This window comes from Magnolia sinica, chromosome 9 (assembly GCF_029962835.1).
Source record: "Magnolia sinica isolate HGM2019 chromosome 9, MsV1, whole genome shotgun sequence".
Taxonomy (NCBI): Eukaryota; Viridiplantae; Streptophyta; class Magnoliopsida; order Magnoliales; family Magnoliaceae; genus Magnolia; species Magnolia sinica.
In genome coordinates this window covers 77,900,446-77,926,189 of record NC_080581.1, presented here as the reverse complement: position 1 = coordinate 77,926,189, position 25,744 = coordinate 77,900,446, and the positions used below count along the sequence as shown (strand labels likewise).

Here is a 25,744-nt window from a genome sequence, read left to right as displayed (position 1 = left end):
TTTTTAGGGCATGAGCGCAAAAATGAGGCAGATCCAAAACTTTTAAGTGGCAGCACAACATGAAAAAGCGGGCTGGAAGTTCCGGTACTCAGAAGCTAGGTGGGGCCGCGTGTGATGTTTGTGAGAAATCTACCTTGTCCATCTAGTTTTCCAGACTATTATAATTTGAGCCAAGAAATGAAATCGATCCAAAACTCAAGTGGGCCACGTGGCAGGAAAAAGTGGGTGGGAAAATGGCTACTGTTGAAACCTGCTAGTTCAATCGTGTTTATATGTCATTCATATTGTTCATAAAGTCACTCTTACTGAGAGTAACTGTAAACACAAAAGTATTAGCCTGATCTAAAACTTCTATGGCCCCACAAATGTTTCAACGGTCGATGTTCAATCCTCACAGTCATGCAGCCAATTTAAATTCTATCAAAGAAATTTCACAAAATAGTACCTTACTAACATGCCATTTACATCCTGATACCTTTATAAATTAAATTTTCATTAAGATACTTCATTAATGAAGTTATTGTCAAGGATACCTTATGTTAGTTTTATCCCGCTTCCCTCCCTTATGTTTTTTCTAAAATGACAAAAATCTCCTCCAATTAATAAAGTTACTTTAAAAGAATTCAATCGATTAGTAAAAGTAAAATTGTTAATTAATGTTTTTATATGAAGTATGATGGGATGTGTAGGAATTGAAAGATGGATCAGAAGTGATCTAGACCATCGGACCTTAAATCAAACGTATCTCGTAATCCGGAATTGGTTATTTGATGTAAAATATATCATTTTGGGGTAGAATGAGCTACTTTAGCCTACCGCCAAAGATGGATCAGAAAAGGCCCGGTCAATGACATAAGTGATCCAGACCATCGGACTTTAAATCGGGCGTATCTCGCAATCCGGAATGAGTTATCTAACATAAAATATATGATTTTGGGGTAGAACGAGCTACTTTAGCCTACCGCCAAAGATGGATCTTAAAAGGCCCTGTCGACGACAGAAGTGATCCAGACCATCGGACCTTAAATCGGGCGTATCTCGCAATCTGAAATGAGTTATCTGATGTAAAATATATCATTTTGGAGTAGAACGAGCTACTTTAGTCTACCGCAAAGACGGATCTGAAAAGGCCTGGTCGACAACAGAAGTGATCCAGACCATCGGACCTAAATCTAGCTTGATGTTTATATGCCATCCAAACTGTTTATATGAAGTGAAAACACCAAAAACTTTGTCTGATATGAAACTTTTTGGCCATCGAATGTTTCAAACGGTCACTGAATCCCTACTATTTTCTCCCGTGTGGCACACTTGAGTTTTTGATCCACCTCATTTTTGTTCTCATGTCCTAAAATAATCTCTCAAGATGGATGCACGGTGTGGATTTCTCATAAACATCACGCTGGGCCCCACTTCGCATCCTAGTGGAGGACCTGCCTGCTAAAGGCTTTGACAGGAAATCCGCGTCACCCGACAAATTGACCACTGTAAATGTCACCTTTTACCCGACGTCTTTTCAACATGCTCCTAAATTTTATTTTCCCAAAGTAAACCATTCTGTACGGACACACTGTTCGCAAAATACCCTTGCATTTCCTCTCACTACGGTTATAATCCGTAGCCATAGGTCGTCAATGCAAGGGTATTTTGTCTGCACATAGTATGTCCGTACAGAATGGTTACTTTGGGAAAGTAAAGTTTGGGAGCAAGTTTAAAAGACGCTGGGTAAAAGGTAGAGTTTACAGTGGTCAATTTCTCGCGTCACCCTTATACTCGGCCAGCTCCAGAGTTGTATTAACGGTTCAAATGAGATCAAAGTTACATTGGTCTCACAATGATGTATATCCACACCATTCACCTATTTGGGGATATCATCTTAATGAATGAGCCCAAAAATAAGTCATATCCAAAGCTCAAGTGGATCACACCACAAATAGCAATGGAATACTGATTTTCACCGTTAAAACATTCATAGGGCCCACACTAACGTTTATTTTTAATACAATATGTTCATAAGGTCACACATAAAGAAGCGGATTGGCTGGTGTACCTCACACCAGCTATATAGCTGCTGTAGGTAAGTGTCGTGCAAAGAGAGCACTGACGCTCCTCGAGCTCCGAGTTGTAGGAACGGTTCAAAGGAGATCAAAGTTACATGGGCTCCACAGTGATGTATTTATCATATCTACACTGTTCATATATTTTTAGAGATCATTTTAGAGCATTAGCCAAAAAATAAATCATATCTAAGGGTCATCTGGAGCACACCATAAATAACAGCAGAGATAATGATTTTAACCGTTAAACAATTTTTAGGGCCCACCATAACATTTATTTTACATCCAATCTGTTCATAAGGTCAAAAATACCTGAATGAAGAGGGAAATTGTTTTTCATATTGATCCAAAACTTCTGTAACCCAAAAAGGGTTTCAATGGTAGACGCTCAATCCCCCACTGGTTTTTGCAGTGTGGTCCACTTGATAGTTACATCTGTCTTATTGTTCGTTTCAAGCCTTAAGACGAGCTCGCAAAATGGATGGACGGTTTGGATATAACAAATACCTCATGGTCGGACCCACATGACTTGCTGACGTCAATACAACAGCTATATAGCTGGTGTGACGTGAGGTACACTAGCGGAAGAGGAAAAACAAATATCATATTAATCGAAAACTTATGCGATGCAGTGTGGTCCACTTAATCCTTGGATTTCTCTTATTTTGCCTTTTAAGCTTACGATGAGCTCTCCAACTGAACGAACGGATTGGATATAACACATACCTCATGGGACCCACGTAACTTGGAGACGTCAACATAGAAGTCAGGTCGGTGGTGTGTGGTACACCAGCCAATCCGCTGTGTACGTAAATACTAAATACCCACGACACTTTATCTTTCTTCCATGGCTACTCTTATGAGCGGCTCTCGTATTTCACACGTACGAGTCTTAACTTTCTGTCTATAAATAAAGCTCCCGCTTTCAATTCCTACACATCCCATCATTTCTTCTAATGGCTCTCCTCTTTTCTTCTAAAAACCCATCATTTCTCGTTCTCTTCTTCTTATCATCTCTTCTCTTTCTCACTACCCAACAATGCAACCATCATCACTTCTCTGCTTTACTCCACCTCAAGCATGGTTTTAACTTCATTGATGATTACAGCTTCTCTACTCTCCCCTCTTGGAATTCAAACAATACCAATTGCTGCTCTTGGGAAGGCATCACGTGCGATGGACCCACTGGCCGCGTGATCAGCCTCGACCTCAGTGGCCTTTTGATCTTGGGTCGGATTGATTTTGAAAGCCTCTTTCGTCTTCGGAGCCTGCAGAAGCTCAACCTCGCTTTCAATTACTTCGATCCTTCTCCAATCCCATCTGGGTTTGACCAGCTCACCGGTTTGACCTATCTCAACCTCTCTCACTTATCCTTTTATGGCCAAATCCCACTGGAAATCTCCCGCTTGACCACTTTGGTTTCTCTCGATCTTTCTCGCAATGAATATAGGAATGGTTCATCCTTTGAATACCTGAAACTCGAAAACCCAAGCATTGGAGCAGTCGTCCAAAACCTGTCCAATCTGAGTGAACTCTACCTGGACTGGGTACACATCTTACTGCAGGGCCAGACCTTAGATTTGCCACTCCCTCCTCTCCGCAAGTTGAGCTTACAAGCATGTCGTCTTTCAGGCTCCATATGTTCTTCCCTTTCACAACTCCATTTCTTATCTGAACTCGACCTCAGCTATACAGATCTCTCCTCTGCACTGCCCAGCTTCCCGGGGAGTCTCCGCAAGTTGATCTTATATAATTGTAGTCTTTCAAGCTCCATCTATTCTTCCCTTTCACAACTCCATTTCTTATCTGAACTCGACCTCAGCTATACCAATCTCTCCTCTGCAGTGCCCAGCTTCCCAGGGAGTCTCCGCAAGTTGATCTTACAAGGTTGTGACCTTTCAGCCTCCATCCATTCTTCCCTTTCACAGCTCCATTTCTTATCTGAACTCGACCTCAGCTATACCAATCTCTCCTCTGCAGTACCCAGCTTCCCACGGAGTCTCCGCAAGTTGATCTTACTAGGTTGTGACCTTTCAGGCTCCATCTTTTCTTCCCTTTCACAGCTCCATTTCTTATCTGAACTCGACCTCAGCTATACAGATCTCTCCTCTGCACTGCCCAGCTTCCCAGGGAGTCTCCACAAGTTGATCTTATATAATTGTACTCTTTCAAGCTCCATCTATTCTTCCCTTTCACAGCTCCATTTCTTATCTGAACTCGACCTCAGTCGAAGCAATCTCTCCTCTGCAGTCCCCAATTTCATAGGGAACTTATCCTCCTTGACGTCCCTGCTCCTTACAAAGTGTGGATTGCATGGAAAATTCCCTGAGAGTGTTTTCCAGCTGCCAAATTTACAAATCATCGACATTTCAGGAAATCCACTTCTGACCAGCTATTTGCCAGAATTCCCTCCAAACAATACTCTACAGAAATTGATCCTTTCAGGCGCAGGGTTTTCAGGAAAGATACCAGATTCAGTCGGTAATCTCAAATTCTTGACTGGTTTAGACCTCAGCAATTGCAACTTGTCAGGATCATTACCATCCTCACTTTTGAACCTTACCAAACTGCAATATCTGTATCTTTCATCCAATAAATTGAGCGGCACAATTCCTTCTTCATATGGAAACGAGCTTCTGAATCTCAAAGAGATCAACTTAAGGAATAATCTGCTTAATGGGACCATTCCATCATCATTGTTTTCACTCCCATCATTACAATTGTTGGATCTTGGAGGTAACCAACTTAGCGGTCAACTTAGTGAGTTTCACAATGCCTCTTCTTCACAGCTGGAGTATATCCATTTGGGTAACAATAAATTGCAGGGGATGATACCCAGATTTATCTTTCAACTTACCAAGCTTGAAGACCTAGACGTTTCTTCCAATAATTTCAGTGGTGTTGTGGAGCTAGGCTTATTTCAAAACCTCAAAAAACTTTCCTATCTGGATCTTTCAGATAACAACTTGTCAGTCCAATATGGCAGTGGTAATTCCACATTTGTTTTCATCCCCCAGTTTCAATCTTTGCTGTTACGATCTTGCAACATCACCACATTTCCAAATTTCTTGAGAAATCAAGTGCGGTTGGGTGAATTGGACCTTTCCAATAATAAAATTAGTGGTGAAATACCCAAATGGATATGGGAGGTTGGCAATGGGTCTTTAAACTCTTTAAATCTTTCTCACAATGTTCTGTGGGGAGTAGAACCATCTCCCCATCTTTCGTTGAGTTACTTAAGTGTTCTGGACATTAGCTCCAACAAGCTAGAAGGCTCACTTCCTATCCCACCACATTCCATCTTTTTCTTTTCAGTTTCAAACAATAGCCTTGGTGGTGAAATCCCTCGATCAGTTTGCAATGCAACATCCCTAGCAGTCTTTGATTTATCTCACAATCACTTCATCGGTCAGATTCCACCATGTTTGGGTGAGATTGGTGATAGCCTAAGTGTGTTGAATCTTCAAGGAAATGCTTTCAATGGCACCTTACTTCAGATATTTAAAGAGGGATGCAATATACAAACGCTTGATCTTAGTGGGAATCAATTAGAGGGCCAAGTGCCAAGGTCTTTGGCTAATTGCATAATGTTAGAGGTATTAAACCTTGGAAACAATCAGATACATGACACCTTCCCTTTATGGTTGGAAGCTTTGTCCCAGTTGCGCGTTCTCGTCTTGAGATCCAACCAATTTCATGGCACCATTGGGCATCCTCAAGCTTTTCCACTGTTACAAATTTTCGACCTCTCTTTCAATAGCTTTGAGGGTAATTTGCCATCAAATATGTTCAAGAGTTGGAAGGCAATGATGAAAGAGGACAAATCCCAATCTTCAGTCCTTGGCAAAATGATATCCGGTAGCAGTGGCAGTAGTCGCGGAAGTCACTATCAAATCATATACGCTCAAAACATATACTACCAAAATAAAGTGTCTTTAGTCAGCAAAGGGCTACAGATGGAACTAGTAAAGATCCTTATGGCCTTTACTGTAGTGGATCTCTCGGAAAACAAATTTCATGGGGATGTCCCAGAATCGATTGGGGATCTAAAGTCACTCCTTGTGCTCAATATGTCCAACAATGATTTAACCGGCGGAATTCCAACATCACTACAGAATCTAAAGGATCTAGAATCATTAGATCTCTCACATAATAAATTGTCTGGAGAGATCCCTTGGCAGCTAACAGATCTAACATTCCTTGCAGTGTTGAATCTCTCACAGAATTTCCTCGTGGGAAAAATACCACAAAGCCGGCAGTTTCTTACATTTAACAGTGAATCATTCAAAGAGAACTCAGGATTGTGTGGACCTCCACTATCAAAGAAATGTGAAGATGCCCAGGGTGCACCATTGTCCGCTCCATCAACACTGCAATCTGAAAGGAAATATGATTGGGATTGGGAATTAATGTCGATAGGATTTGGAGTTGGACATGGAGTAGGTTTTGGGATGGTTTTCTGGACGCTAGCACTTTGGAGGAAGGGAAGGAGAGAATTCTATATATTTATTAATAGAATGCTTTCCTTAATTTTTCCTTCCATGGTGTTTTCTAAATAGCAATGATGGTGAGATGATTGGAGCTAGGGTAAGTATGTTTGTATAGTTTGTGGCTACAAGAAAAAAGTTTTAGTTGTTTTCTTCTTTTTGTAATTTTATGTTTTTGCTTGGTCTTTATCATATATGCTGCAGTTGTTTGTTGCATTTGCACCTGCTTGAATGGTTGTACGTAGCACTTTCAAATAAATAAAATTACATGTGGTGTGCTCCCACATTTCTGCAAAAAAGGAAAAAAGAATGTCTAAGTTGTCTCTTTGTTTTCAAAATTTGGCCCACCTTAGCAACAAGATAACTTAATCTATGAGCTGGATGATCTAACCAATGTAGCCTACCTAGCCAGTGGTCTTTTCCCAATTGTCTAGACAAACGTGGGCTAAGCAAACGTTCAGAAGAAGAAGAGTGATGTTTTATGCATATTTTTATATTTTGTGTTTTTTGGATCATCACACGCAAACTTCTTTCACCTTCCCACATTTATGTATGTGGAGTGTAAGAGTAATCACTTGTTACCATTGGTGATTTTTGAGTTGGACTTTTGTGATGCCAAAAAGAAGTGTGGAAATCATCATTTGCCCTCAAGGTACCATAACATGCAGTTTTCTACTTGCGAGGGGACACCTGGCTAGTCTAACCAAGCAACATGGGTTGTGCATTATGTCCATAACACATTTCTTAGGCCACCATGTAAAAATCTTACCAATAAGATGATTCATACCATCTGAACAATAACTATTTAGTGGACAGTGAACAAAATTTATGGGAAAGTGGGCCTATTCAGCGGTGAGCCATCCATCTGTTAGGCCCATCATCTATTGCTTACGGTTCTAAGGAATCAATTTTATCAAAAAATCCTAACCATCCCATCCATGGTTTGCCGATAAATAAATATAAAAAGAAGTCCCGCATATGGATGGATTAGATCAATATCTCAGGAGAGATTTCTTAGCAACCGACAAAGCTAACATTCATCTCGATATTGAACCTTTCACAAAATCACTTTGTGAAAGCATACCACAAATTAAACAGTTTTTTACATTTACAAATGAATTATTTCAAAGAAATTCGGGATTATGTGGACCTCCACCATCGAGAAAATGCATTGCACCACCATTAGTAATACCAACCAAACTTTGAAAATACTCAAATTTAGAGTTGGACTGAAAATTCATGTGAATAGGATTTGGAGTCAGATATGGAGTAGGAATGTGAGTTCTTTCTGGACTCTTAACATTATGGGCAAAGGGAAGGAAAAAATACAATAAATTTATAGATAAGATACTTCCTTCGATTTATTTTTTTTCCTCAGCAATATTTGCTCTAAAGCGATGACCATAGGTGGATTTAAGTTATGGTTGTTCATGGCTCCTAGCTTCTCCAAGAAATGTTTAGGTATGTATGCTGCTGATTTGAGGTGGCTAATTTTGTTTGGTTTAGCCTTGCCTTTGTTTGGATTTTTTGTTTTTTTTAAATTTTTTTGGTCTTTGTTTAGGATTGTAAATGGTCGTTTTCCATATCAATAAAATTACAGGTGGTGTGCTCCCACCTTTTTGTAAAGAAGAATAAACAGGAAAAAATGTATCCTACCTGATACGGAGAGATAAGTTATTTAGCTTAATTTTCATTCTGGATGCTTGTGTCCAAGTGCTTAACTCTACACACCTTCTAGCTAGCATAAGGGAAAAGGAAGTGTTGATTGATGTATCAAATATACCCAAATTAATAGTTGTTGGTGGGCAGTGTTTGAATTATCTCCGATATTATCTTTATCTCAAGCTTAGCAATACCGATAATGCTGCTAGTATCAGAAATTCCAAGTATTAGCAATGTATCGCTAAGTATCACCAACGTATCAATATCGCTAATGTAATCGTTAATATTTTCAACTATGTAAATTTTAGGCGTTGCTTGCATTGCCAATGCATCAATATCGCCAATGTATCGCCAATATTTTCGACTATGTAAATTGTAGGTAATGCTTGTATCATAAGTGTATTAATGATATTTCAATAATATCACCAACGTATTGATATCATCAAAATTTTCTTTATTAGAAAAAAAAATTTATTTTAAATTTTTTTTCATGGTATGGTTGTATGTAGTGTTCAATTTGTCATTGATAATATTGATAATATTTTGATATTATCAATATCGCAATATGCGAGATCTTGATACCACAATCTTTTCTTTCCTTTTCGATTATTGATGATTTCTCAGTGAAATATCACATGTTGTTGATATTTTGCAATATCGATGGACATTTAGATGGAAGGTTGGATGGTTAAATAGGCCGGAGGGGATGCTTGGACTGATTTCTTACAACAACGCATGCTTTTAAGGCCCCATTAAATGGAAACTTGTTATGTCTGCATTTTTTATTTTTATTTTTTGCAATTTTTTTAATTTCTAAGTATGCAAATATGTACATTTTAACATCTCCTTCAGTTTCGTTGAAAATTCCACCGATTTTCCTATGTTTCCCCGCATTTCCGGTTATCAGTGAAATTATCGGCGATATCAATATTGTTTCCGTATCCCTGGCTAGCGAAACTTGTAGCGATACCGATACTTCGAACACTGTTGGTGGGTTACATATCATACTTTTTCTATCCCATTTACAATCTCACATTCATCAACTTTCGAGGGCTTTGCTAAGCTCATATGCATGTGCAGCAAAGCTCATCTACATGCCATAATGCCAGAAAAGTAGCACCATATTCATTCCCTAGCCCAAGAATCAGGTTGATCTAGGGCCACATGCTTAGTGGACCAGATTTATTTTAGGAAAACATGTAAAAGGTCAGAACAACCTAGTGGATGGATTGGATCTCACACTTATATCCCATGTTGCAACATGTGTTGCCATACATGGGCACTTTGGGCACTTTTCAAAGGGACCACATGATTAGCAAATGAGACCATTTGCAAATCATGGGCACTTTTCAAAGGGAACGTGCAAAAATAAAAGGTATTCATGCTTTTCTCATAGTTTGGAACTCTGAATTTCACACCAACAGAATGTTGCTCCCTTTCATATAAGAATTTATATAGCTAAAGTGACAATGTATATGACACCCATCCCTAGAAAGGTTGGTCCCAACCTAAAGATCATCAAGTTGGCCACAGTTGTATTATTGAGTAATTTTTTTAAATCATATATAGTTTTCTACAGTGTTGCCAACCTGATGAATGGATATGCATGATTTTCATGCATGCCTTGCCAACCTGATGAATGGATATGCATGATTTTCATGCATGCCTTTAGGGTGGGCCTACAGCACAGCTCGAACAACAATCGAGCTCTAAGCCCACTATTTTGTGTGCCTGACATCCAGTCCCTAAATTAGGTATGCCTGAAATTTTAGGGCATAAGACAAAAATTCATCTCCATCCACAACTGAGTTGGACCTAAACACAAGAAATAATGCAAGAGGGGACACCAACCATAGGTTATGTGTGTGGCCTAATTAGGATGAATGGATAATAATCCAAGCGTCATCTTGATCCAAAACACATGCAGACCACACATTGTTAACATAGAAAATTTAGGCATGATTTTATATTGTTACTAAGAGTCTAGCCTACAGGAGTTGTTGCATGTCACACAAGAAGTCTTGTATTTTTTGGTGTGAGTGCAGGATATATGCATTTGCCCTTGGCCGGGCTACTTATATTAATATCTTAAAATGACAAAAGCACCTCTCATCATGCATACCGGTAAAACTAGTGGCTATACCACGAGGATTACTTGAAGAAAAAAGTTAGAACAACCCATCACTAGGCGGGACATACACATAGATTGAGTTGGACCACTGGCCGTTCACTCAGTTCAACAGTAACCTACCAGATGAATGGACCATTATAGTTTTCTTCCCTAATTTTTTTGATGCATCTTGCTGTTACCTTTAAATCCTTCTTTGCATTTTTTTTCTTTGGGGTTTGCAATTGATTTTTAAATACATTACAATAAAAATGACTTTTATCGGCATTCAAAAGCACCAGTAAAGGTTGAAAATAGCGCCGCGGAAAGCTTTATCAGTACTCCAGACAAGTGCTGAAAAAAGGTGTGCTGGCAAAGGCTTTACCAGTGCTCATCATCATTTACTGGCAATTTTTCTGGCCACCGTGATCGAGTAGACTTTTCCAGCACCCATTTTCCTTTTTCCGGCGCATCTGCTAGCCATTGGTAATCACTAAAAAAGTGCCCGGGAAAGCTGAAAAAGCGCCAGCAAAAGTCTGTCAAAATACGGGTAAAAGTCTTCTGAAGCACCGTTGCTGGCCACCAGTAACCACTGAAAAAGTGCCTAGGAACATTAAAAACGTCAATAAAAGTTTGTCCAAGTGTCGATAAATGTCTTCCAAAGCACGACAAAGGTTTGAGAAGAGCCAGCAAAGGTTTGAGAAGCATAGTTAAAAGCCGCGCAACCCACGGCAAAAGCCGGTATTATTATTATAATTATTTTTTTTTTCGGTTGGAACCTGTATTTTTTAATTTTGAAACCTAAAAAATGTTAGGGTACAATTAAAAATGAATATTAAACAAAAATTGTATTACTTTACAATAAAATATATAATATTTACAACAATACGTTGAAAATGGTCTTGAATAAATAAAAATAAATAAAAATCCTTCATGTGGTCCACTCCTAGATTGGCCACACTATCGAATGAAATGGAGAACACCGAATTCGTAAACCTCTCATCAAGCCACTTCATGCATTAGCTTGTTGAACATAGATGGCACTGTTGGGATGATCATCTTTGCGGTCCATATCCCTGCAATCCAACGTGTAATCAAATTATTCGACATAGGTTCTGACTCTAACAAATACTTTGAGCTAGTTGTGTAATCAAAAGAATCCAACAAGTATCTCTGCTAACAAAAAGAACAAAATAAATAAATAAACATGTATTGGAGTAGCAGGAACATTGTATCAAAGAAATTGAATGGTCAAGAGAAAAAACAATACAATGATTTGGGACATGAATTCTGTTTCCATTGGTTCGGGTGCCTCTGCAACATTCGTAAACCTCGGTCAGAAGAAATTGGTAGAGAGAGAACATATTACAAGTGTAACCATGAAGGGAACCTTTCAATTACAAGCTAGCAGAAACCAATAATACAAGCCAAAAGTTCACCAATTTCAATTGGGTTTTCCTTGTGTTGGAAGCAGTAAAGGAGTTAACAGAATCAACAAAAACATGATACCAAACAAAATGCCAGCAAGTCCCAGAATAAACTGAAAGTTTCACTTCAGTTTCAACAAGCCAGAAACTTGCCGGGTTGAAACTACTAATACTCCAAGTAAATCATCAACTTGGAATGTTTTGCCACCTTTTTGAACAGGTCAACTCAACCAAGCTTTCAGCCAGGCCACAAGGTTTTTGAACAATGTACAAAAGAAAATCTACACAGCAATATGCCGGGACTACAACACTTCTTGTTTGCATATCATACCTTCAAAATTTTCTGTTGAACAGCTTGTCAGTAGTGTGGCCAAGCTAGGAGGTAATGATGAGTGAACAGAATCAAAGCTGTTGGTGAGTAATGGTTGCTGCGAACACACGTGTTGCTCGCTTGTACTGGGGGAGGTCAATATACTCTGATTGCGGTGAATTTTCATATCCAGCGTCATCTCTTGGATATCCAATTTCCAATATGTTCTTCGAAGTTTCCTGGAATGGAAAAGCATTAAAAAGACAAATACAAGGTAGGAAAAAAATAGATATTTTACTACTACAGTTTGGTCGATGGATTGGTTTTGTTTCGTGGCATATTGTCAAAAGAATTTGCCATGTTGGTCCACACACAAATATAGAATATAAACATCACCTTATTCAAAATTTTAGTTGACAGAACATACTTTTACTCCTGTCATGTGCTTACAAGGACTTACAGAGTCCCTTTTCCTGGATTTACAGATTGTTCTTTTCCGGTTAAGCCATAAGGATCGGACATCCATATTCCAGGACTTTTGTAAGGATAGCTCGGTTTGTATTTCCTGAAACCTGTGTTTGGAAATGATAATTAAACTGTTTTTAGAAAAATACAAATATGGTAAATGTTTGTTTTTGATACCCTTATGTAGGAATGTGGGAGTTTTATCCTGATTAGGTGAATACTTGACTTTGGGAGAGTTTAAAGGAGATTCGTTGTTTTTAGACTTTTCAGAAACGTTCCAGTTGCTTTACGTGAGAAAGCAGTATTTCAACTTTAGTGGAAAGCTTAATTCTTTATAACAATCCGTGGTGTGTGGGGTGTGGTAACCATGCAATGGTTATGGTGCATCAGGGAGGCACCAGCTTCAGGAGAATTAGTTAAGAATTACTCAAAAGGGTGTTTTCTTCTCCCAAAATCAAATTAATTGTTGATTGTGAACACTTTTCTCAAACTAACCTACGAAACCAAAATATAGCACCACATCTTAATGAGCAAACCAAAAGCTATGCAGAAAAGGGAACAGGTGAAATCTGCAGAGCTGACAACACACCTACTGTTGTGCAGCTTCATCATCAATTGTTACAAAACAAAGAAAGTTTTTATTACAAACTTAGCAATAACTATGATGGAAAAGATACTTCTCCCTCATGAACCAAATCCTAAAAACATCAAGTGCACCATTGGTAACTCTTTCGTAAAAAAGAATACAAAGGCGATGCACAACCAGCATCAATGACATGCAAGTCCTGTGCTCATCAGCACGTATGAATCCCCATGGACTACTTTTAAGTTGCAACAAACAGAGGATTTAGCACTACAGACTGCTAGCACACTGTCACAAGAGTTGCACCAATACTCAAATACAATGCTAATAAGGCATTCTCATTCATTTTTCTGTTTCTGATGCTTAAGTTAATAAGTAAAGTTAGTAATGCTTCGAGTACATGAAACAGTAATCTAATAGGCTTTTTTGGGAAAATAAAAAATAAAAAGAAAATTGAAGTTTGAGATTGTTTACCATCACCGGAGGCTGGATCGTTATTGGTGGCAGAAATCCGACTTAACCATCATGTTACAAGTTCCTTGCTTTTGTCGTAGGGTGAATTTTTAACATTATCTATCCAAAGATGGTTGCGGGATGGACTTGTTTGTAAAGATGCAACATGTATTATAAGTTCTTGACTCAAATGTTTTTTGTTAGAAATATCACATTCTATACATTGAATAATAATAATTTTACTGAATTTTTTAAGTAGATAACAAAGATAGCTAGAACTTACAGTTAATATATTGGAAATGCACATCCTACAATCACATCCCATAAAAAGAGAATAGATTTTTTTTTAGATCATCAATGCATCAAGAGCTAGAAACAATAGCTGATTTCTACTTTCCAGAGAAGTTTGCAACAAAAGATCCCAGAATAAGGGACATACTCATGTACAAAGTTAACCCAATTTGCTCTTGCGAACAGATCCAAGTTGAATACCTTCAAATGAAAATGATTTTTAGAATTCTAATTTTCCTTGTTGTGGAGAAAAAGGGGCAGAATTCATCATATATATAAATAAATAAATAATCCTTCATTGACCACCATATCGAATTTCGCCAAAAAAAAGAAAAGAAAAAAAAAAGAAGAAAGAAAGACAAAAACAAAAACAAAAACAAACTCATGGACTAGAAAGTAGAGCAGAGTGACTGATGAAATATGTAGTTTTCCATTCGCTCATGATTCAATGTTAGTTTTTCATATCCATGTATTCATTCAACAATCTAATCAACCTACTTATTAAATAATTATTAAAAAAAAGGCACGGTGGAAATACCTTATTTCATAAAAAATGATCCAGATCAATGGCAGTAGAGAGTAATTATTTCACCTTTGCAGTTCCTCTGCCTACTTGAAGATGTTTGTTGCTGCATGCGTGTACTCATTGAGTCAAAATTGAGAGAATTCAAGATGAAAATAAAATCAAGAGCAGCGACAATGTGGGGGAGATGCCAAGGCAAAAGAGACCCATAAATCAAACATCGAATCTATGAAGCAATGGAAAATTAACATTTACCGAAACTTGAAAATCTCCTCTTTGGCAAGTGAAGAAACTCAACATGCTCCGTTTGTCCTTTGTCCGTCTTGTGCAGCTGCAGAACCAATGACCGACATATGACAATCCCTTCAAGAATACCACAAGATCCACTGTAGAAAAAACTCAAAAAAAAATAAAATCAAAAGAATAAAAAATTTGGAACTCCAACCAGATCCCCTAGGAAGAAAATCCCGCCCGACGATGCTCTCCAAAACCGATGGTTTTCGAGAATTCTGCAATCAAATGAAATAAAATCAAAGTATAAACCACATAAATCAATAAAAATGAAGCTAAAGTATATGAAAATAGATTGAGAGACAAACCTGTCCACCGACGACGGTGACGAACAGAAGGGCTTCACACTGAGTTAGCAGAGCGTTGTCACCACCATAGCCGGCAAGGACTGTATACGCCCTCTTGATCCTGTTCACGAGGTCAATCAAGCTCTCCACGAGAAGCAGGGAAAGCGATGGTGAGAGAATCTGCGAGGCCTAAGGAATCACAGTTGATGGCAATCACAACGGCAGCTGCAGCAGCAAAACCAAAAATGCTTCTCCCAACCAACTTGATCCAACTTCCATCCCATCCATCCGTCTTATATCCAATTGTTCTTTAAATCCAATTGTTCTAAAGTTGCTATCATCGGATCAGTTCTATGAACGGACAACAAATCAGCATAATCCGAAAGAAGTGGGAGAGATCGATTTTCTCCATTTTACATTGATCCGATGATTTGGACAGAGAGATCGATGGGAATCAGAATCTCCCTGCGAAGGTTTCAGAGATTTAAGGGAAATGACGAAATTGAAGTTCGATTTAGGGCAAAGAGCTTCCATCTAGGGCACAAAGATTTTTAGTTTGTTAGGGTTTTTTGGAGTTCTAAAGAAGGAAACCTGATGCCCAGAGAGAGAGAGAGAGAGAGAGAGAGAGAGAGAGAGATGATTAGGATGTTGTGCTTTTAGCTTTCGGGACCCTTTGCCAGTGCCCTGTTTTAGTTAGCGTCAGCAAATGGTACCCCCAAATGGTGGATACATTTTTTTTAGGCAATAAATCAATAAACAGAGCTTATGAAAGAATTAAATACATCAGCAGCAACTCATAGTGCCCATCTTCAAATATCAAAATAAGGGAAATCAATGTGTACCTTCTCATTATCAAAGGCATCAATGCGGGGGCATTTTCACACCGAGCTCGAGTGGGGTAGCCTGTGGGATGCAAGGGCACACTCGGGGTAGGTGGCCCGCATAACCCATGGATTTGGGGGCCGTGTGAGGCGGGTGACTCGTGTGAGGCGAAGCCAGGCCCACGAGGGGGTGGAACCCATGGATTTGGGGCCTGGGCTATGAGATAAAAGGATTAATTCGCCATGCTCTATCAGTTCAAGCTTTTAAAGCAAGTGGTTAATTGTCCTGCATCAAATTGGTATCAGAGCGGGAGGTCTCGTGTTTGAGACTCCTCACCGGGGGTGATTAATGCGGGGGCATTTTCACACCAAGCTCGAGTGGGGTAGCCTGTGGGATGCAGGGGCGTTTTGTGCAGATGATTGACTCTCTTCCACCTTCCCTGAAGTACATATTATCTAACAAAGCTGCATATGCTTTATAATTCTACTGCAGTATCAGTTGCCATTTGAACGGTACAGACTTGCAGGACTATTTATTTTCTTTTGGACAATTAGAGTCTTTTAGAAAATGAGACTTTGTGTTCCATAAACAATTTTATTTAGTTGCCAAATTGCTAATTACATGATATACTTGCATCATCTTTATGTACTCATTTGTGCTGACTATCACTATATGATCATTTTCCTTGGTCTAGTTTCAACATTGTTTACCATTTGTTATGCAGAAAAGGCCTCACAAGTTTCGATTTGTTCCTAGCGGAAAACAAGTAAGAAACAGAACTTCTCTTGTTATATGGTACCATTTATATGGAATGATTTGCTTCTTTTTCAGGTCAAAGCAGCGAAGAAGCTTCTAAAGATGATCCCATAGAATAGTAGAAGAACGCTTGAGGGAGTTCCTGTATTTACTGCTCAAATTTTCAAAATTGCAATAGCTACAACCGGTGGAATTAAGTGGTATGCTGTTTCAGTGTTATATGTGTTTCTGTATATCATATTTGTAGCATTTAGAAAAGGACTGTGGTAATAAATCCTTCTGAATTTTGCTGAAAACTGTGGTTACTTCAGAGCACACATCAGCAAAGGGAAACTCCTCCAAGTTTTCAAAAGGGAAACCGTAGAAGATATGAAATATCAGAACTCGTAATTGAAAAACAGCTCAAAGTTGGATGGATTCCACCCAAAACAGATGAATAATCCAGGAAGTGATGCGGTCACTGCAGGATGGTAATTTTCAAGTTGTGAAGTGTAGAGCTATATTAAAGAACTACATAATGTAATTTTTAAGTTTACAATACTGGTATACCTTCTACATCACACAAAGGCTCTTGATCATTGTTGCATTTTCAAATAACACAAATGGAGGAAAGTAATGAAGGAAAAAACCTTAAAAATTAAAATAACTCAATGATTAAAGACAGCTTATTTCAGTGTTTTTCAAAATAAATAAACAAATAAATGGACCACTAATTTGATTAAAACTCAATGCCAATTTTGTAGATATGAAAACAATGATGGATTTTGTATTAAAATAAGAAAATGGAAGTGTTCTGAAAAGATGAGAAAAGGTGTGGTTTTGTTTTCATGAAAAAGGACTTTGTGTTTTTTGCATCTCTCTCCTTTCTTGTCTTTTAAAATAGTCCCACATCAGAAATACATGGGAATATTTTGAGCTTCATAAAAGGTTGATTATCTAGTATAGTATTTTCATATGCAAGCCTTAGTGTGTCTGCTCATAGGTGCTTCGCAACCCCATCAGCAGGCACATGAGTGCTTGAGGCTATTGTGGTGCGTGCATGTGGAAGGGTGCTTGAAGCACACTTTGCACTTGCTTGATCAGACTATTGGATTGTGCCCCTGGGTCGATTAGGTGTGATCAGATGGGTTGGATCTAGAGATTATTGTAATTTGAATTGGGTAGGTGGCAGATTTCTAAATATAGCAAACCCACAAAAAAGCATCTGAAGGGGTGTGTATCTATTCAGAGTAACTGAATATGCTCCAAAGACTCTAAGCCTCTCCTCTCTCTCAAATCTCTTCTGCTTTCTTAGACCAAGCATCTGTTTTCTGCTATTCTGTAATCGTATTCTGAATAACACAACTTAGTAATAATAGTATGGGGCAACCTTAAAGGTAGCGACATTGAAACATTCTTCAATCCTATCTTTTACCCTTCTTTTATCATTGTTTTTTTACTTTCCCTTTTTAATCATTTCCGACTCCTTAATTCTAATTATAAAAGAAACATCTAATAAAAGACCTTATCCTCGTATAATATACTTATGGATTTAGTCCCCAACCTAGTTCATATGCAAATGAGTCATGCTTAGAACATTCAAGACTCTGCATACAGTGGACCGAACAACGAAGATCACCTGACATGAAAATCAGATCAGTCCACCAAACAAGTGGGCCACCACATACAGAAACACTGGAGATTTAAATCAAACCTGACAACAGTATAAAATTGATGTACATGTGTGGCCCACCTGACAACTGTACCAACCTAACGTCTGCACGAGGTGATCTTCATGGTGGGGCCACGCTGGCATATACAATTTTGGTAGATTTCCAAAGTAAAGCACTATCAAAAGCCCTACTATTCACTAATAAGAGTTACCTTATCCAAGCAAGAAGACCAGAAGCAGCGTCCTGATGGACTGCAGGATGCGACGCAGATCTGCTCGGAAGAGCAGCAAGTGAAGGGTGATGGGCAGCAGATACTCCAAGACAACAGAATACACCGGGACCTCACTAGCAATGATGCTGAGGTTGGTCGTGGCGAGCGCCACCAGAGTGCTGACCAGGGCGCGGCTCAGCGCTCTCCGCACTTTCGTCTTCTCCAGCCTTCCCATCCCGTTTCAAAACAGACATCTTTGAATCAAAATCTCAAAATAAAATGAGGAAAGGAGAAGTGAATCAAGGCAGGATCGATGGGTGGGAAGTAGTACCAGAGGCCGAATGCACCGTCTGTGAAGAGAGAGGTCCATATTCCCCAATGATCGTGAGGGGAGATGAGCGGTTGGAATGAGATGTTGAAGTGGGCGGCTGTGATTTTCAGCCGTCGGTCGTGGGGTTTTGTGGTAGTGGTGATGAAGGGATGGGATTTGTTGGGGAGTGAAGGTTGGGAAGTGGAAAGGGCGGTTAGTGAGATGGTTGGAAGGTGATGGCGGGTAAGGAAATGTAATCGTACGGATGGTGGGGCTGTGGAGAGTGGGCGAGTGGAGGTGAGAAAGGTCCAGCGGCCATGAAAACGCCATCAGAGAGAGAGAGAGAAGCACATGGGCGCTTTCCTTCCAAATGCCCAATGACTCTGTCTCTCAATCTCAATAGAAGTTGATCGATCTCTTCGAGCTTTTGCACTGTCAAAAAGAAGGTGGAGTCGTGCGGGGGAAGGAGAGAGAAACAGGGGAGATGAATTTTATATATATATATATATATATGGAAAAGGTACTATGCGCCCCACCTCACGAGTCCGTCCCATGAGTTCGAGCTGTGTGGCCCCCACCGTGATGCGTTTCGATCATCCATCCCATCAGTCATATGCACCATCCCATCTCCGTGACTTGTGTGGGCTACACCACATACAGAAGTGGGGAGTGCCCGTGCACCATTAAAACATTCATAATCATTTTTTGGGCACACCGAGATGTGGTTTGAAAATCCAGCCCATCCATTATGTGTGTCCCACTTGAATGAGGGTTCAAACCAAATTTCAGCAGCATTCAAAACTCAGGTAGGTCCCACCAAGTACTTTTATATGTTTTAACCATGTCTTCACATGATTTTAGATGGTATGGCCCACCTAAGTTCCGTATACGGCTGATTTTTGAGATATCCCATAATCTAGAGGGCACCCATCAAATGCACGGTGTTGATGGTTGACACACATCACGGTGAGGCCCATACAGCTCAACCTCACGGTAAAAACCTCACGGGAGTTTACCGTGAGGTCGAGCGCATAATACCTTTTCCCAATACTCAAGTGAAGGTTCTGTACAGTCAAGCTCATGGGAACTCTTCCTGAATGGAGGTTGAGTTCTGTGGACCCCACCATGATGTATGATAAACATTTACCCTGCACCATTCCGCAGTGGGCCTAGGGCTTAAAAATCAAGTCAATCTGTGAGTTGTGTGGGCCACACCATATGGGGTTACTCTCCATAAAATATTTATAATTATTTTTTGGGCCCAAAGAAATGTGGTTGACAAAGCCAGCCCATCCATTATGTTTGTCCCACTTGGATGATGGGTCAGACTAAGTTTCAGACGCATCCAATTTTCAGGTGGGCCCCACCAAGTGCTTGTATATGTTTTATACATGTCTTCACATGATCTTAGATGGTATGGCCCATCAGAGTTCCGCATATAGCTAATTTTTGGGATAATTTAAAGGGGACTCATCAAATTCACAATGTTGATATTCAACATACATCATGGTGAGGCCCACACAGCTCGACCTCATGGGAAGCTCCCCTGAGCTCGACCATATAAAACCTTTTTTCCACACACACACACACATTATATATATATATATATATATATAAAATAGTGATTCCAAATTAAATACAATCAAAGACACATTTGGTATCAGGAAGATATCCAATGAGATAAGGTAACTCATGCCTAATTTAATCCCTTCTACCCTCCCTTATATAAAAATAAATAAAAATAAAAAAAAGCACCGAATGAATCCTTCATGCAACTCCTCCCAAAAAAAAATTTCTCAAAAAAAGGAAAGAGGGAGGAGAGTTTAACCTCAATTTGTCCATATGGCTCACTTTTGAACAATCAAAGCCTTTCATGGTAATCCGAGCACTATCTTAACTATAGAATTAGAGGGGGTGGTCATATCTTCTCTGCACAATAGTAGTTAGGTGGACCTTTGATGTAGATTATTCATTTTCAGCTTTGTGTGAAGGCCTAAGATTGCGTAAACCGTCAAATCCTGCAGGCCCACCCGTTTGGACCATTCATCATTAATAGTGGACCGGACAGAATGGCTAGATTAGCTTGGATCGAAATGTCCACCAAAATAGGCTAGATCACTGGAAACCTAATTCGATCAGAAGGTCATCTGTTTACTTATGGAAATGAGAATTAGACTTAGCAATGGTCAAAACCATGACATCTACCCATAGAATAGACACCGAAAATACAATCATTTGGGGTAAATTATCGTCAAACGCTTCTATTTAATTATTCTAAGATAGGAAAGTTTTCAGAGTGGAATCATTCAATGAGGGTTCAACTGATTGAATTGATGTTTGGATGAACTTCCGTTTAGGTCCTAAAATATTGAGCATGATAAAAGCAAAATCCGACGGCTATGAAGTGCTACATTTTATTGTTGTTGTTTGGTTCTAGTTCATATACTATTTTCATGATATGGAGAGGCAAACATGTATTTTTAAACCATCATTTAGATGGAAAGGACATTAAGGGCTCATTTGGATACTACTAAATAAATAACTTTTTTAAAAAAAACTTATGTAAGTCATTTAGTTAGTTTTCTTAATCAAGTTAGTTTGACTATTAAATTAGAATAAGTAACTTTTTAGAAAATATACCTTATTTATTTCAGTCTGTTTTATTTTATTTTTCTTCCAAAAGCAAATTATTTTCTCTGTTTTTGTTGGTCACACCAAAGGTGGTTGATATTTGCAACCCAACCTGTTGCTGGGTATATTGACGCAATTGACGTGAGCACTAACACTAACTTAATGTATAACTAGTGGGCCACCAGTTTGTGGACCCCGCTGATGTATGTGATGCTCACATCGTCCATCCATTTTCAGGCACAAACTGTGGCAGATTTAAATCTCAGACGTGGCCCCACCATCTAATGGTGGTGACCAAGCACCTACCGCTGAAACCTCTCTCGGAAGTACCACACTGCCATATGTTAGATCATCACTGTCCATCCCTTTTGTCAGATCTTTTTGAGGGTGGGTCTAACTAGGTGGGACAGTGGGACCCACTGTAATTTTGAGGAATTCACATTGTCCATCAAATTAACCCCACCACTACCAGTAGGAAGCAATGACACCCACCATTGCACATGCCCTGATGGCCCACCTGTCTATACATGTTGTATATCCATGCCATCCATCTGTTTTCCTATTTATGTGATGCCTACCACCATAGCCTCCATAGGGTCCAGTGAAATGGAGCCCACAGCTGGGATCCACTGTAATGTGCTTGCCATCCAAGCTAATTAAGTGGGTCCCACTAGTAAAAAACAATTAGGATAGAATCTCTGCAGTTGAAACACTACAGGGTCTAGTCAGTAAACCCCACAACATAAAAACCAGGGGGATTTAAACCCACACCATTGAAACCCCCTAGCCCATGTTGCTATATGTGTTGTGTGACTACTAAGTTGGTCATCCCTTTTTTCTTTCCAATTATTTTCTTTCAGCTAGATTTATGGAACCACCTGAAATTGTAAGGACTCCAGTCTTAGGTGAATCCACACAATGAACAATCCACATCAAAGGTTGGCCTAATATAATGGACTGTGCCTGTAAGGAGGACTAAGCATACTTGAGGTATAAATACCCGTGTTGTTGAAAACCAAACATGGCTTTCTACTTCTTGGTTAACAAGTGCATTGTTTACTAAACATGCTACATACTTATCTCATTAAAAAGAAGAAACCAAGATAAGCTACTTATCACATAAGTAGCTTATCTTAAGTAACTTACGTTTCGAAACCGTTCCTAAATGGACTTGTCATGGGCTGGGTTGGCCCAATTTTTTTTTTTTCCTGCTCAGGCTTCCACATACAGTGTTAGGCCCATGCTCGGTTCAGGCTAGGCCTAGACCTTATGTCTAAATGTTGGGCACCCAGCATTAGTCTGACCTGGCCCAAACCCAGCCCATTGTCACCTCTTAACTCATAGTGCAGCTAGTTGCATGGATTCACTTGGATAGCCCCATCAATCAATCTAAACTGGCTGTTAGTTCAGAACACATTTTATGGGCTATCATGCAACAAAAAGTACATTTAAAGAACAGTTTAGATCAATGTATTGGCTTTCCAAGTATCCGAATCCAACTAGGGGCACTGTAACTCATAGTGCTGTCTGAGCACTGGATCATTTCTCCAAGGCAATGGTGCAAATTTGTTTCGCTGCATTACTAAATTTGAAAAAGGATGAGTGAATTCATCATAAAATCAAGGATTGGTATGGCCCACCTGAATTACAGATGGGATGATTTTTATGCCTCGGTCCTGAATTTTTATGTGGTATCTAATCGATAGAGTAGATTTTGTATAGTTATTATAGTGGTCCCTAAAAAAATCAAGGGTGAATGTCTCTCTGTAAACTGTTTTCTTTGGCATGGCCCACCTGAGTTACAAGCCAATATGATGTTTTGGCTTTACACCTAAATTGAGATTACACATCTAATGGTTAGAGTGGATCTCTCGTAAACATCATCATGAGCCCCACCCAAAATCAAATTCCTGCATCCCTCTCTAATGGTACAAAGAGATTATTTAGGAGAGAATTGTATGGAATGTCGCTATTAGTTTTAACAGGCCCACCGCGGTGTTTATGTAAGAACCACTCTAACCATTGGATATTTAGTCCAATATTATTAGGCCCAAAGACAGGATCACCAACCGAAGGAAATAGTTATTTTATAGATGTTGACCCTTCATTTTTTATATAGATCACCCTAATAATCATTTAAATCCACTCCAACCATTAGATTCTACACAAAAATTTATGCATATGGAAAAAATATCATACCCATACATGATTCACATGGACCACACAATGGAAACAGTTTGGAGGATAAGCATTCTTTTATACATTGTTTTCTATTGTTTGGTCCACCTGATGGAGATAATTTTTGAGTACTTGCCTATGGATGGAGCTAATTTTTTTATCATTGGCCTAACATTGGATGGTGCACCTTGTGGATGGGTGAGTTTTACATAAACATCAAAGGGGCCCACCCACCCATTTGCTGGTAAGGCAGCGTTGATGATAGTGGAATGATAATTATATTGATTAATGAGATAGCCTTTTGAAAACCTTTTCTAAAAAGGTAATGAAATGTAAGTTTTGTATTTAACTAGGTAGTCTTCTATAAATTTCATATTAAATATACAGGTTTTTCTAAATTTCTTAAATAATAAGAGAATTTTATATAAAGAACCTACCGGCTTAATATGAAGTTTGCATTCCAATACTCTTTTCAAAAATGCTTTCCATAAGCTACCCCATTGGAGTACCTTATATTTGGAGCCAAGTTGGCAGGACAAGCAAAGGGGCAGTGGTTGGGTAGTCGCTTGGTTAAGGCCACAATGATGTTTATGTTAAATTCACCTCAAATGAGTCCTTACTCATGGCTTAGTGGTAGTCTCCTAAGGGTTTCAACACTGAGGTTGACACAGAGATGAACGTAATGAGTTCGATCACTATCTTCCTTAGGGGGATAATTACTTCGAATCCACGAAGCTTCTCTAGACTCTTCATAGAGATTTCTTGAATACACGAGGAAAAATAGAAATTAGAAATGATATTAAAAAATCAAAATAAATTTGTTGAATATTGATAGCTTAAATAAATGAGTTTACAACCCTTTAAATAAGGATACCAAGACTTGGAAGAAGTTTATGAATTAAATTATAACTAAAATTTTCTAAAATTTGTAACTTACTATAAATGGTAAATTTACTATTTATAGTAAGTGTCCTATGGGTTAACCACGTTTTCTCCTAATTTTTTAAAACACTTTTCATGTTGGACACAACCCCTAAAGCCCAACGGATGAAAAGTGACAATCAAACCAAAACTTATTTTAAATAGTAAAAACAAAAATAAATAAGAAATTCAACCGTCGATCTGATGGAATCTCGCGAATTTGGCGTTGGCAACCCAGTTAGCTCGGTTGGTTAGCTAAAATAGCTTGTCCTACCTCAAAATCATATATAGTCCGTTGAGTAACTCACTCTGTTTTGTGAAATATGCCTATTTTAAGGTTCTAAAAGTCTCGATGACTTCTGCCTCTAATTGGGCCTTCTTTGATGCATTTTGGACATGAAAGTATCTGCAACCCGCTCTACATTAGAGGTCCATGTGTTTGAGTACCCATTGTGGTGTGTGTGGGTGCGAGGGTGTGTGTGAACAAAAGAAAAAATCCACCTCCAACCACCAGGTACATCACCTCAAGTTAGACCCAAGGTACGGCAAAGATTCAAGTGGACCAGAAAAAGTATACATGGCAAAACTCACCTTCCCGACTATTTCCCTTAGCGTAGCCTCACCTGCATTACAAATTGCCCTGATTTTTGAGCCCAGGGCATAAATTGGTGTGCTATTTAATAGTTAGAGTGGATTTCACATCATTTTGGCCATCTAAAAATCAAGGGGAACTTCTCTCTACCAATTGTTTCCTTTGATGTGTTCTGCCTGAGTTAAGGTTCAGCCTAATGTTTTGGACCCAGGCTATTTTATAAATACACATCTAATGGTAGGAGTGGATCTAACATGCCCATCATAATGAGTGCGTAAAAAATAAGTGTACCCTTCATTAAATATTACTTCTTTTAAATATATTAGCCAGATCTCTATTTTTTAACAGTTGGGCAGGGACGCTTACCCTTTTTTTAACCGGCCCATCTTGATGTTTATGCAAACCCACTCCATTCAATATTAGATGCCTAATCTTATGTTAGACTTAGGACTAAAAGATTAAGCTGACCTTATCCAAGTGGCCCTATCAGATGAAACCAGTTGGGCAGGAACTTACCCTTAATTTTTTACAGGCCCATCTTGATGTTTATGCAAAACCCACTCCATTTATTAGATGCCTCATCTCATGTTAGGCCTAGGACTAACAGATTAAGATGACCTTATTCGAGTGGCCCCGTCGAAGGAAAACAGCTGGGATAGAGAGAGTTTTAATTTTGATTTTTATAGAGCCCACTGTGATAACTATAGGAAATTCAATCCAACCATTAG

General features: G+C 39.0%; 2 protein-coding genes across 8 annotated transcripts in view; one reads left to right on the top strand and one right to left on the bottom strand.

The window, feature by feature from the left end:
- Positions 1–25,744, top strand: part of LOC131255187 (uncharacterized) — a 124,263-nt gene that overhangs the window by 57,515 nt on the left and 41,004 nt on the right. The gene's annotated exons all lie outside the window — the stretch shown is intronic.
- Positions 11,125–15,247, bottom strand: LOC131255768 (uncharacterized). 7 transcript variants are annotated; one of them, XM_058256587.1, is made up of 7 exons: positions 14,965–15,247; positions 14,811–14,874; positions 14,621–14,696; positions 13,991–14,043; positions 12,072–12,289; positions 11,584–11,627; positions 11,125–11,389 (listed from the first exon to the last, which is right to left on the bottom strand). In XM_058256587.1, exons 3-7 carry the CDS (start codon positions 14,663–14,665, stop codon positions 11,369–11,371), a joined length of 381 nt encoding a protein of 126 aa, XP_058112570.1. In that variant the 5' UTR covers positions 14,666–14,696; positions 14,811–14,874; positions 14,965–15,247; the 3' UTR covers positions 11,125–11,368. The 7 variants fall into 7 exon arrangements, 2 of the variants coding, with proteins under 2 accessions (XP_058112570.1, XP_058112569.1); XR_009176398.1 differs by lacking the exons at positions 11,584–11,627; positions 13,991–14,043 and adding an exon at positions 14,381–14,471 and having other exon boundaries at positions 14,621–14,728; XR_009176399.1 differs by lacking the exons at positions 11,584–11,627; positions 13,991–14,043 and adding an exon at positions 14,381–14,471.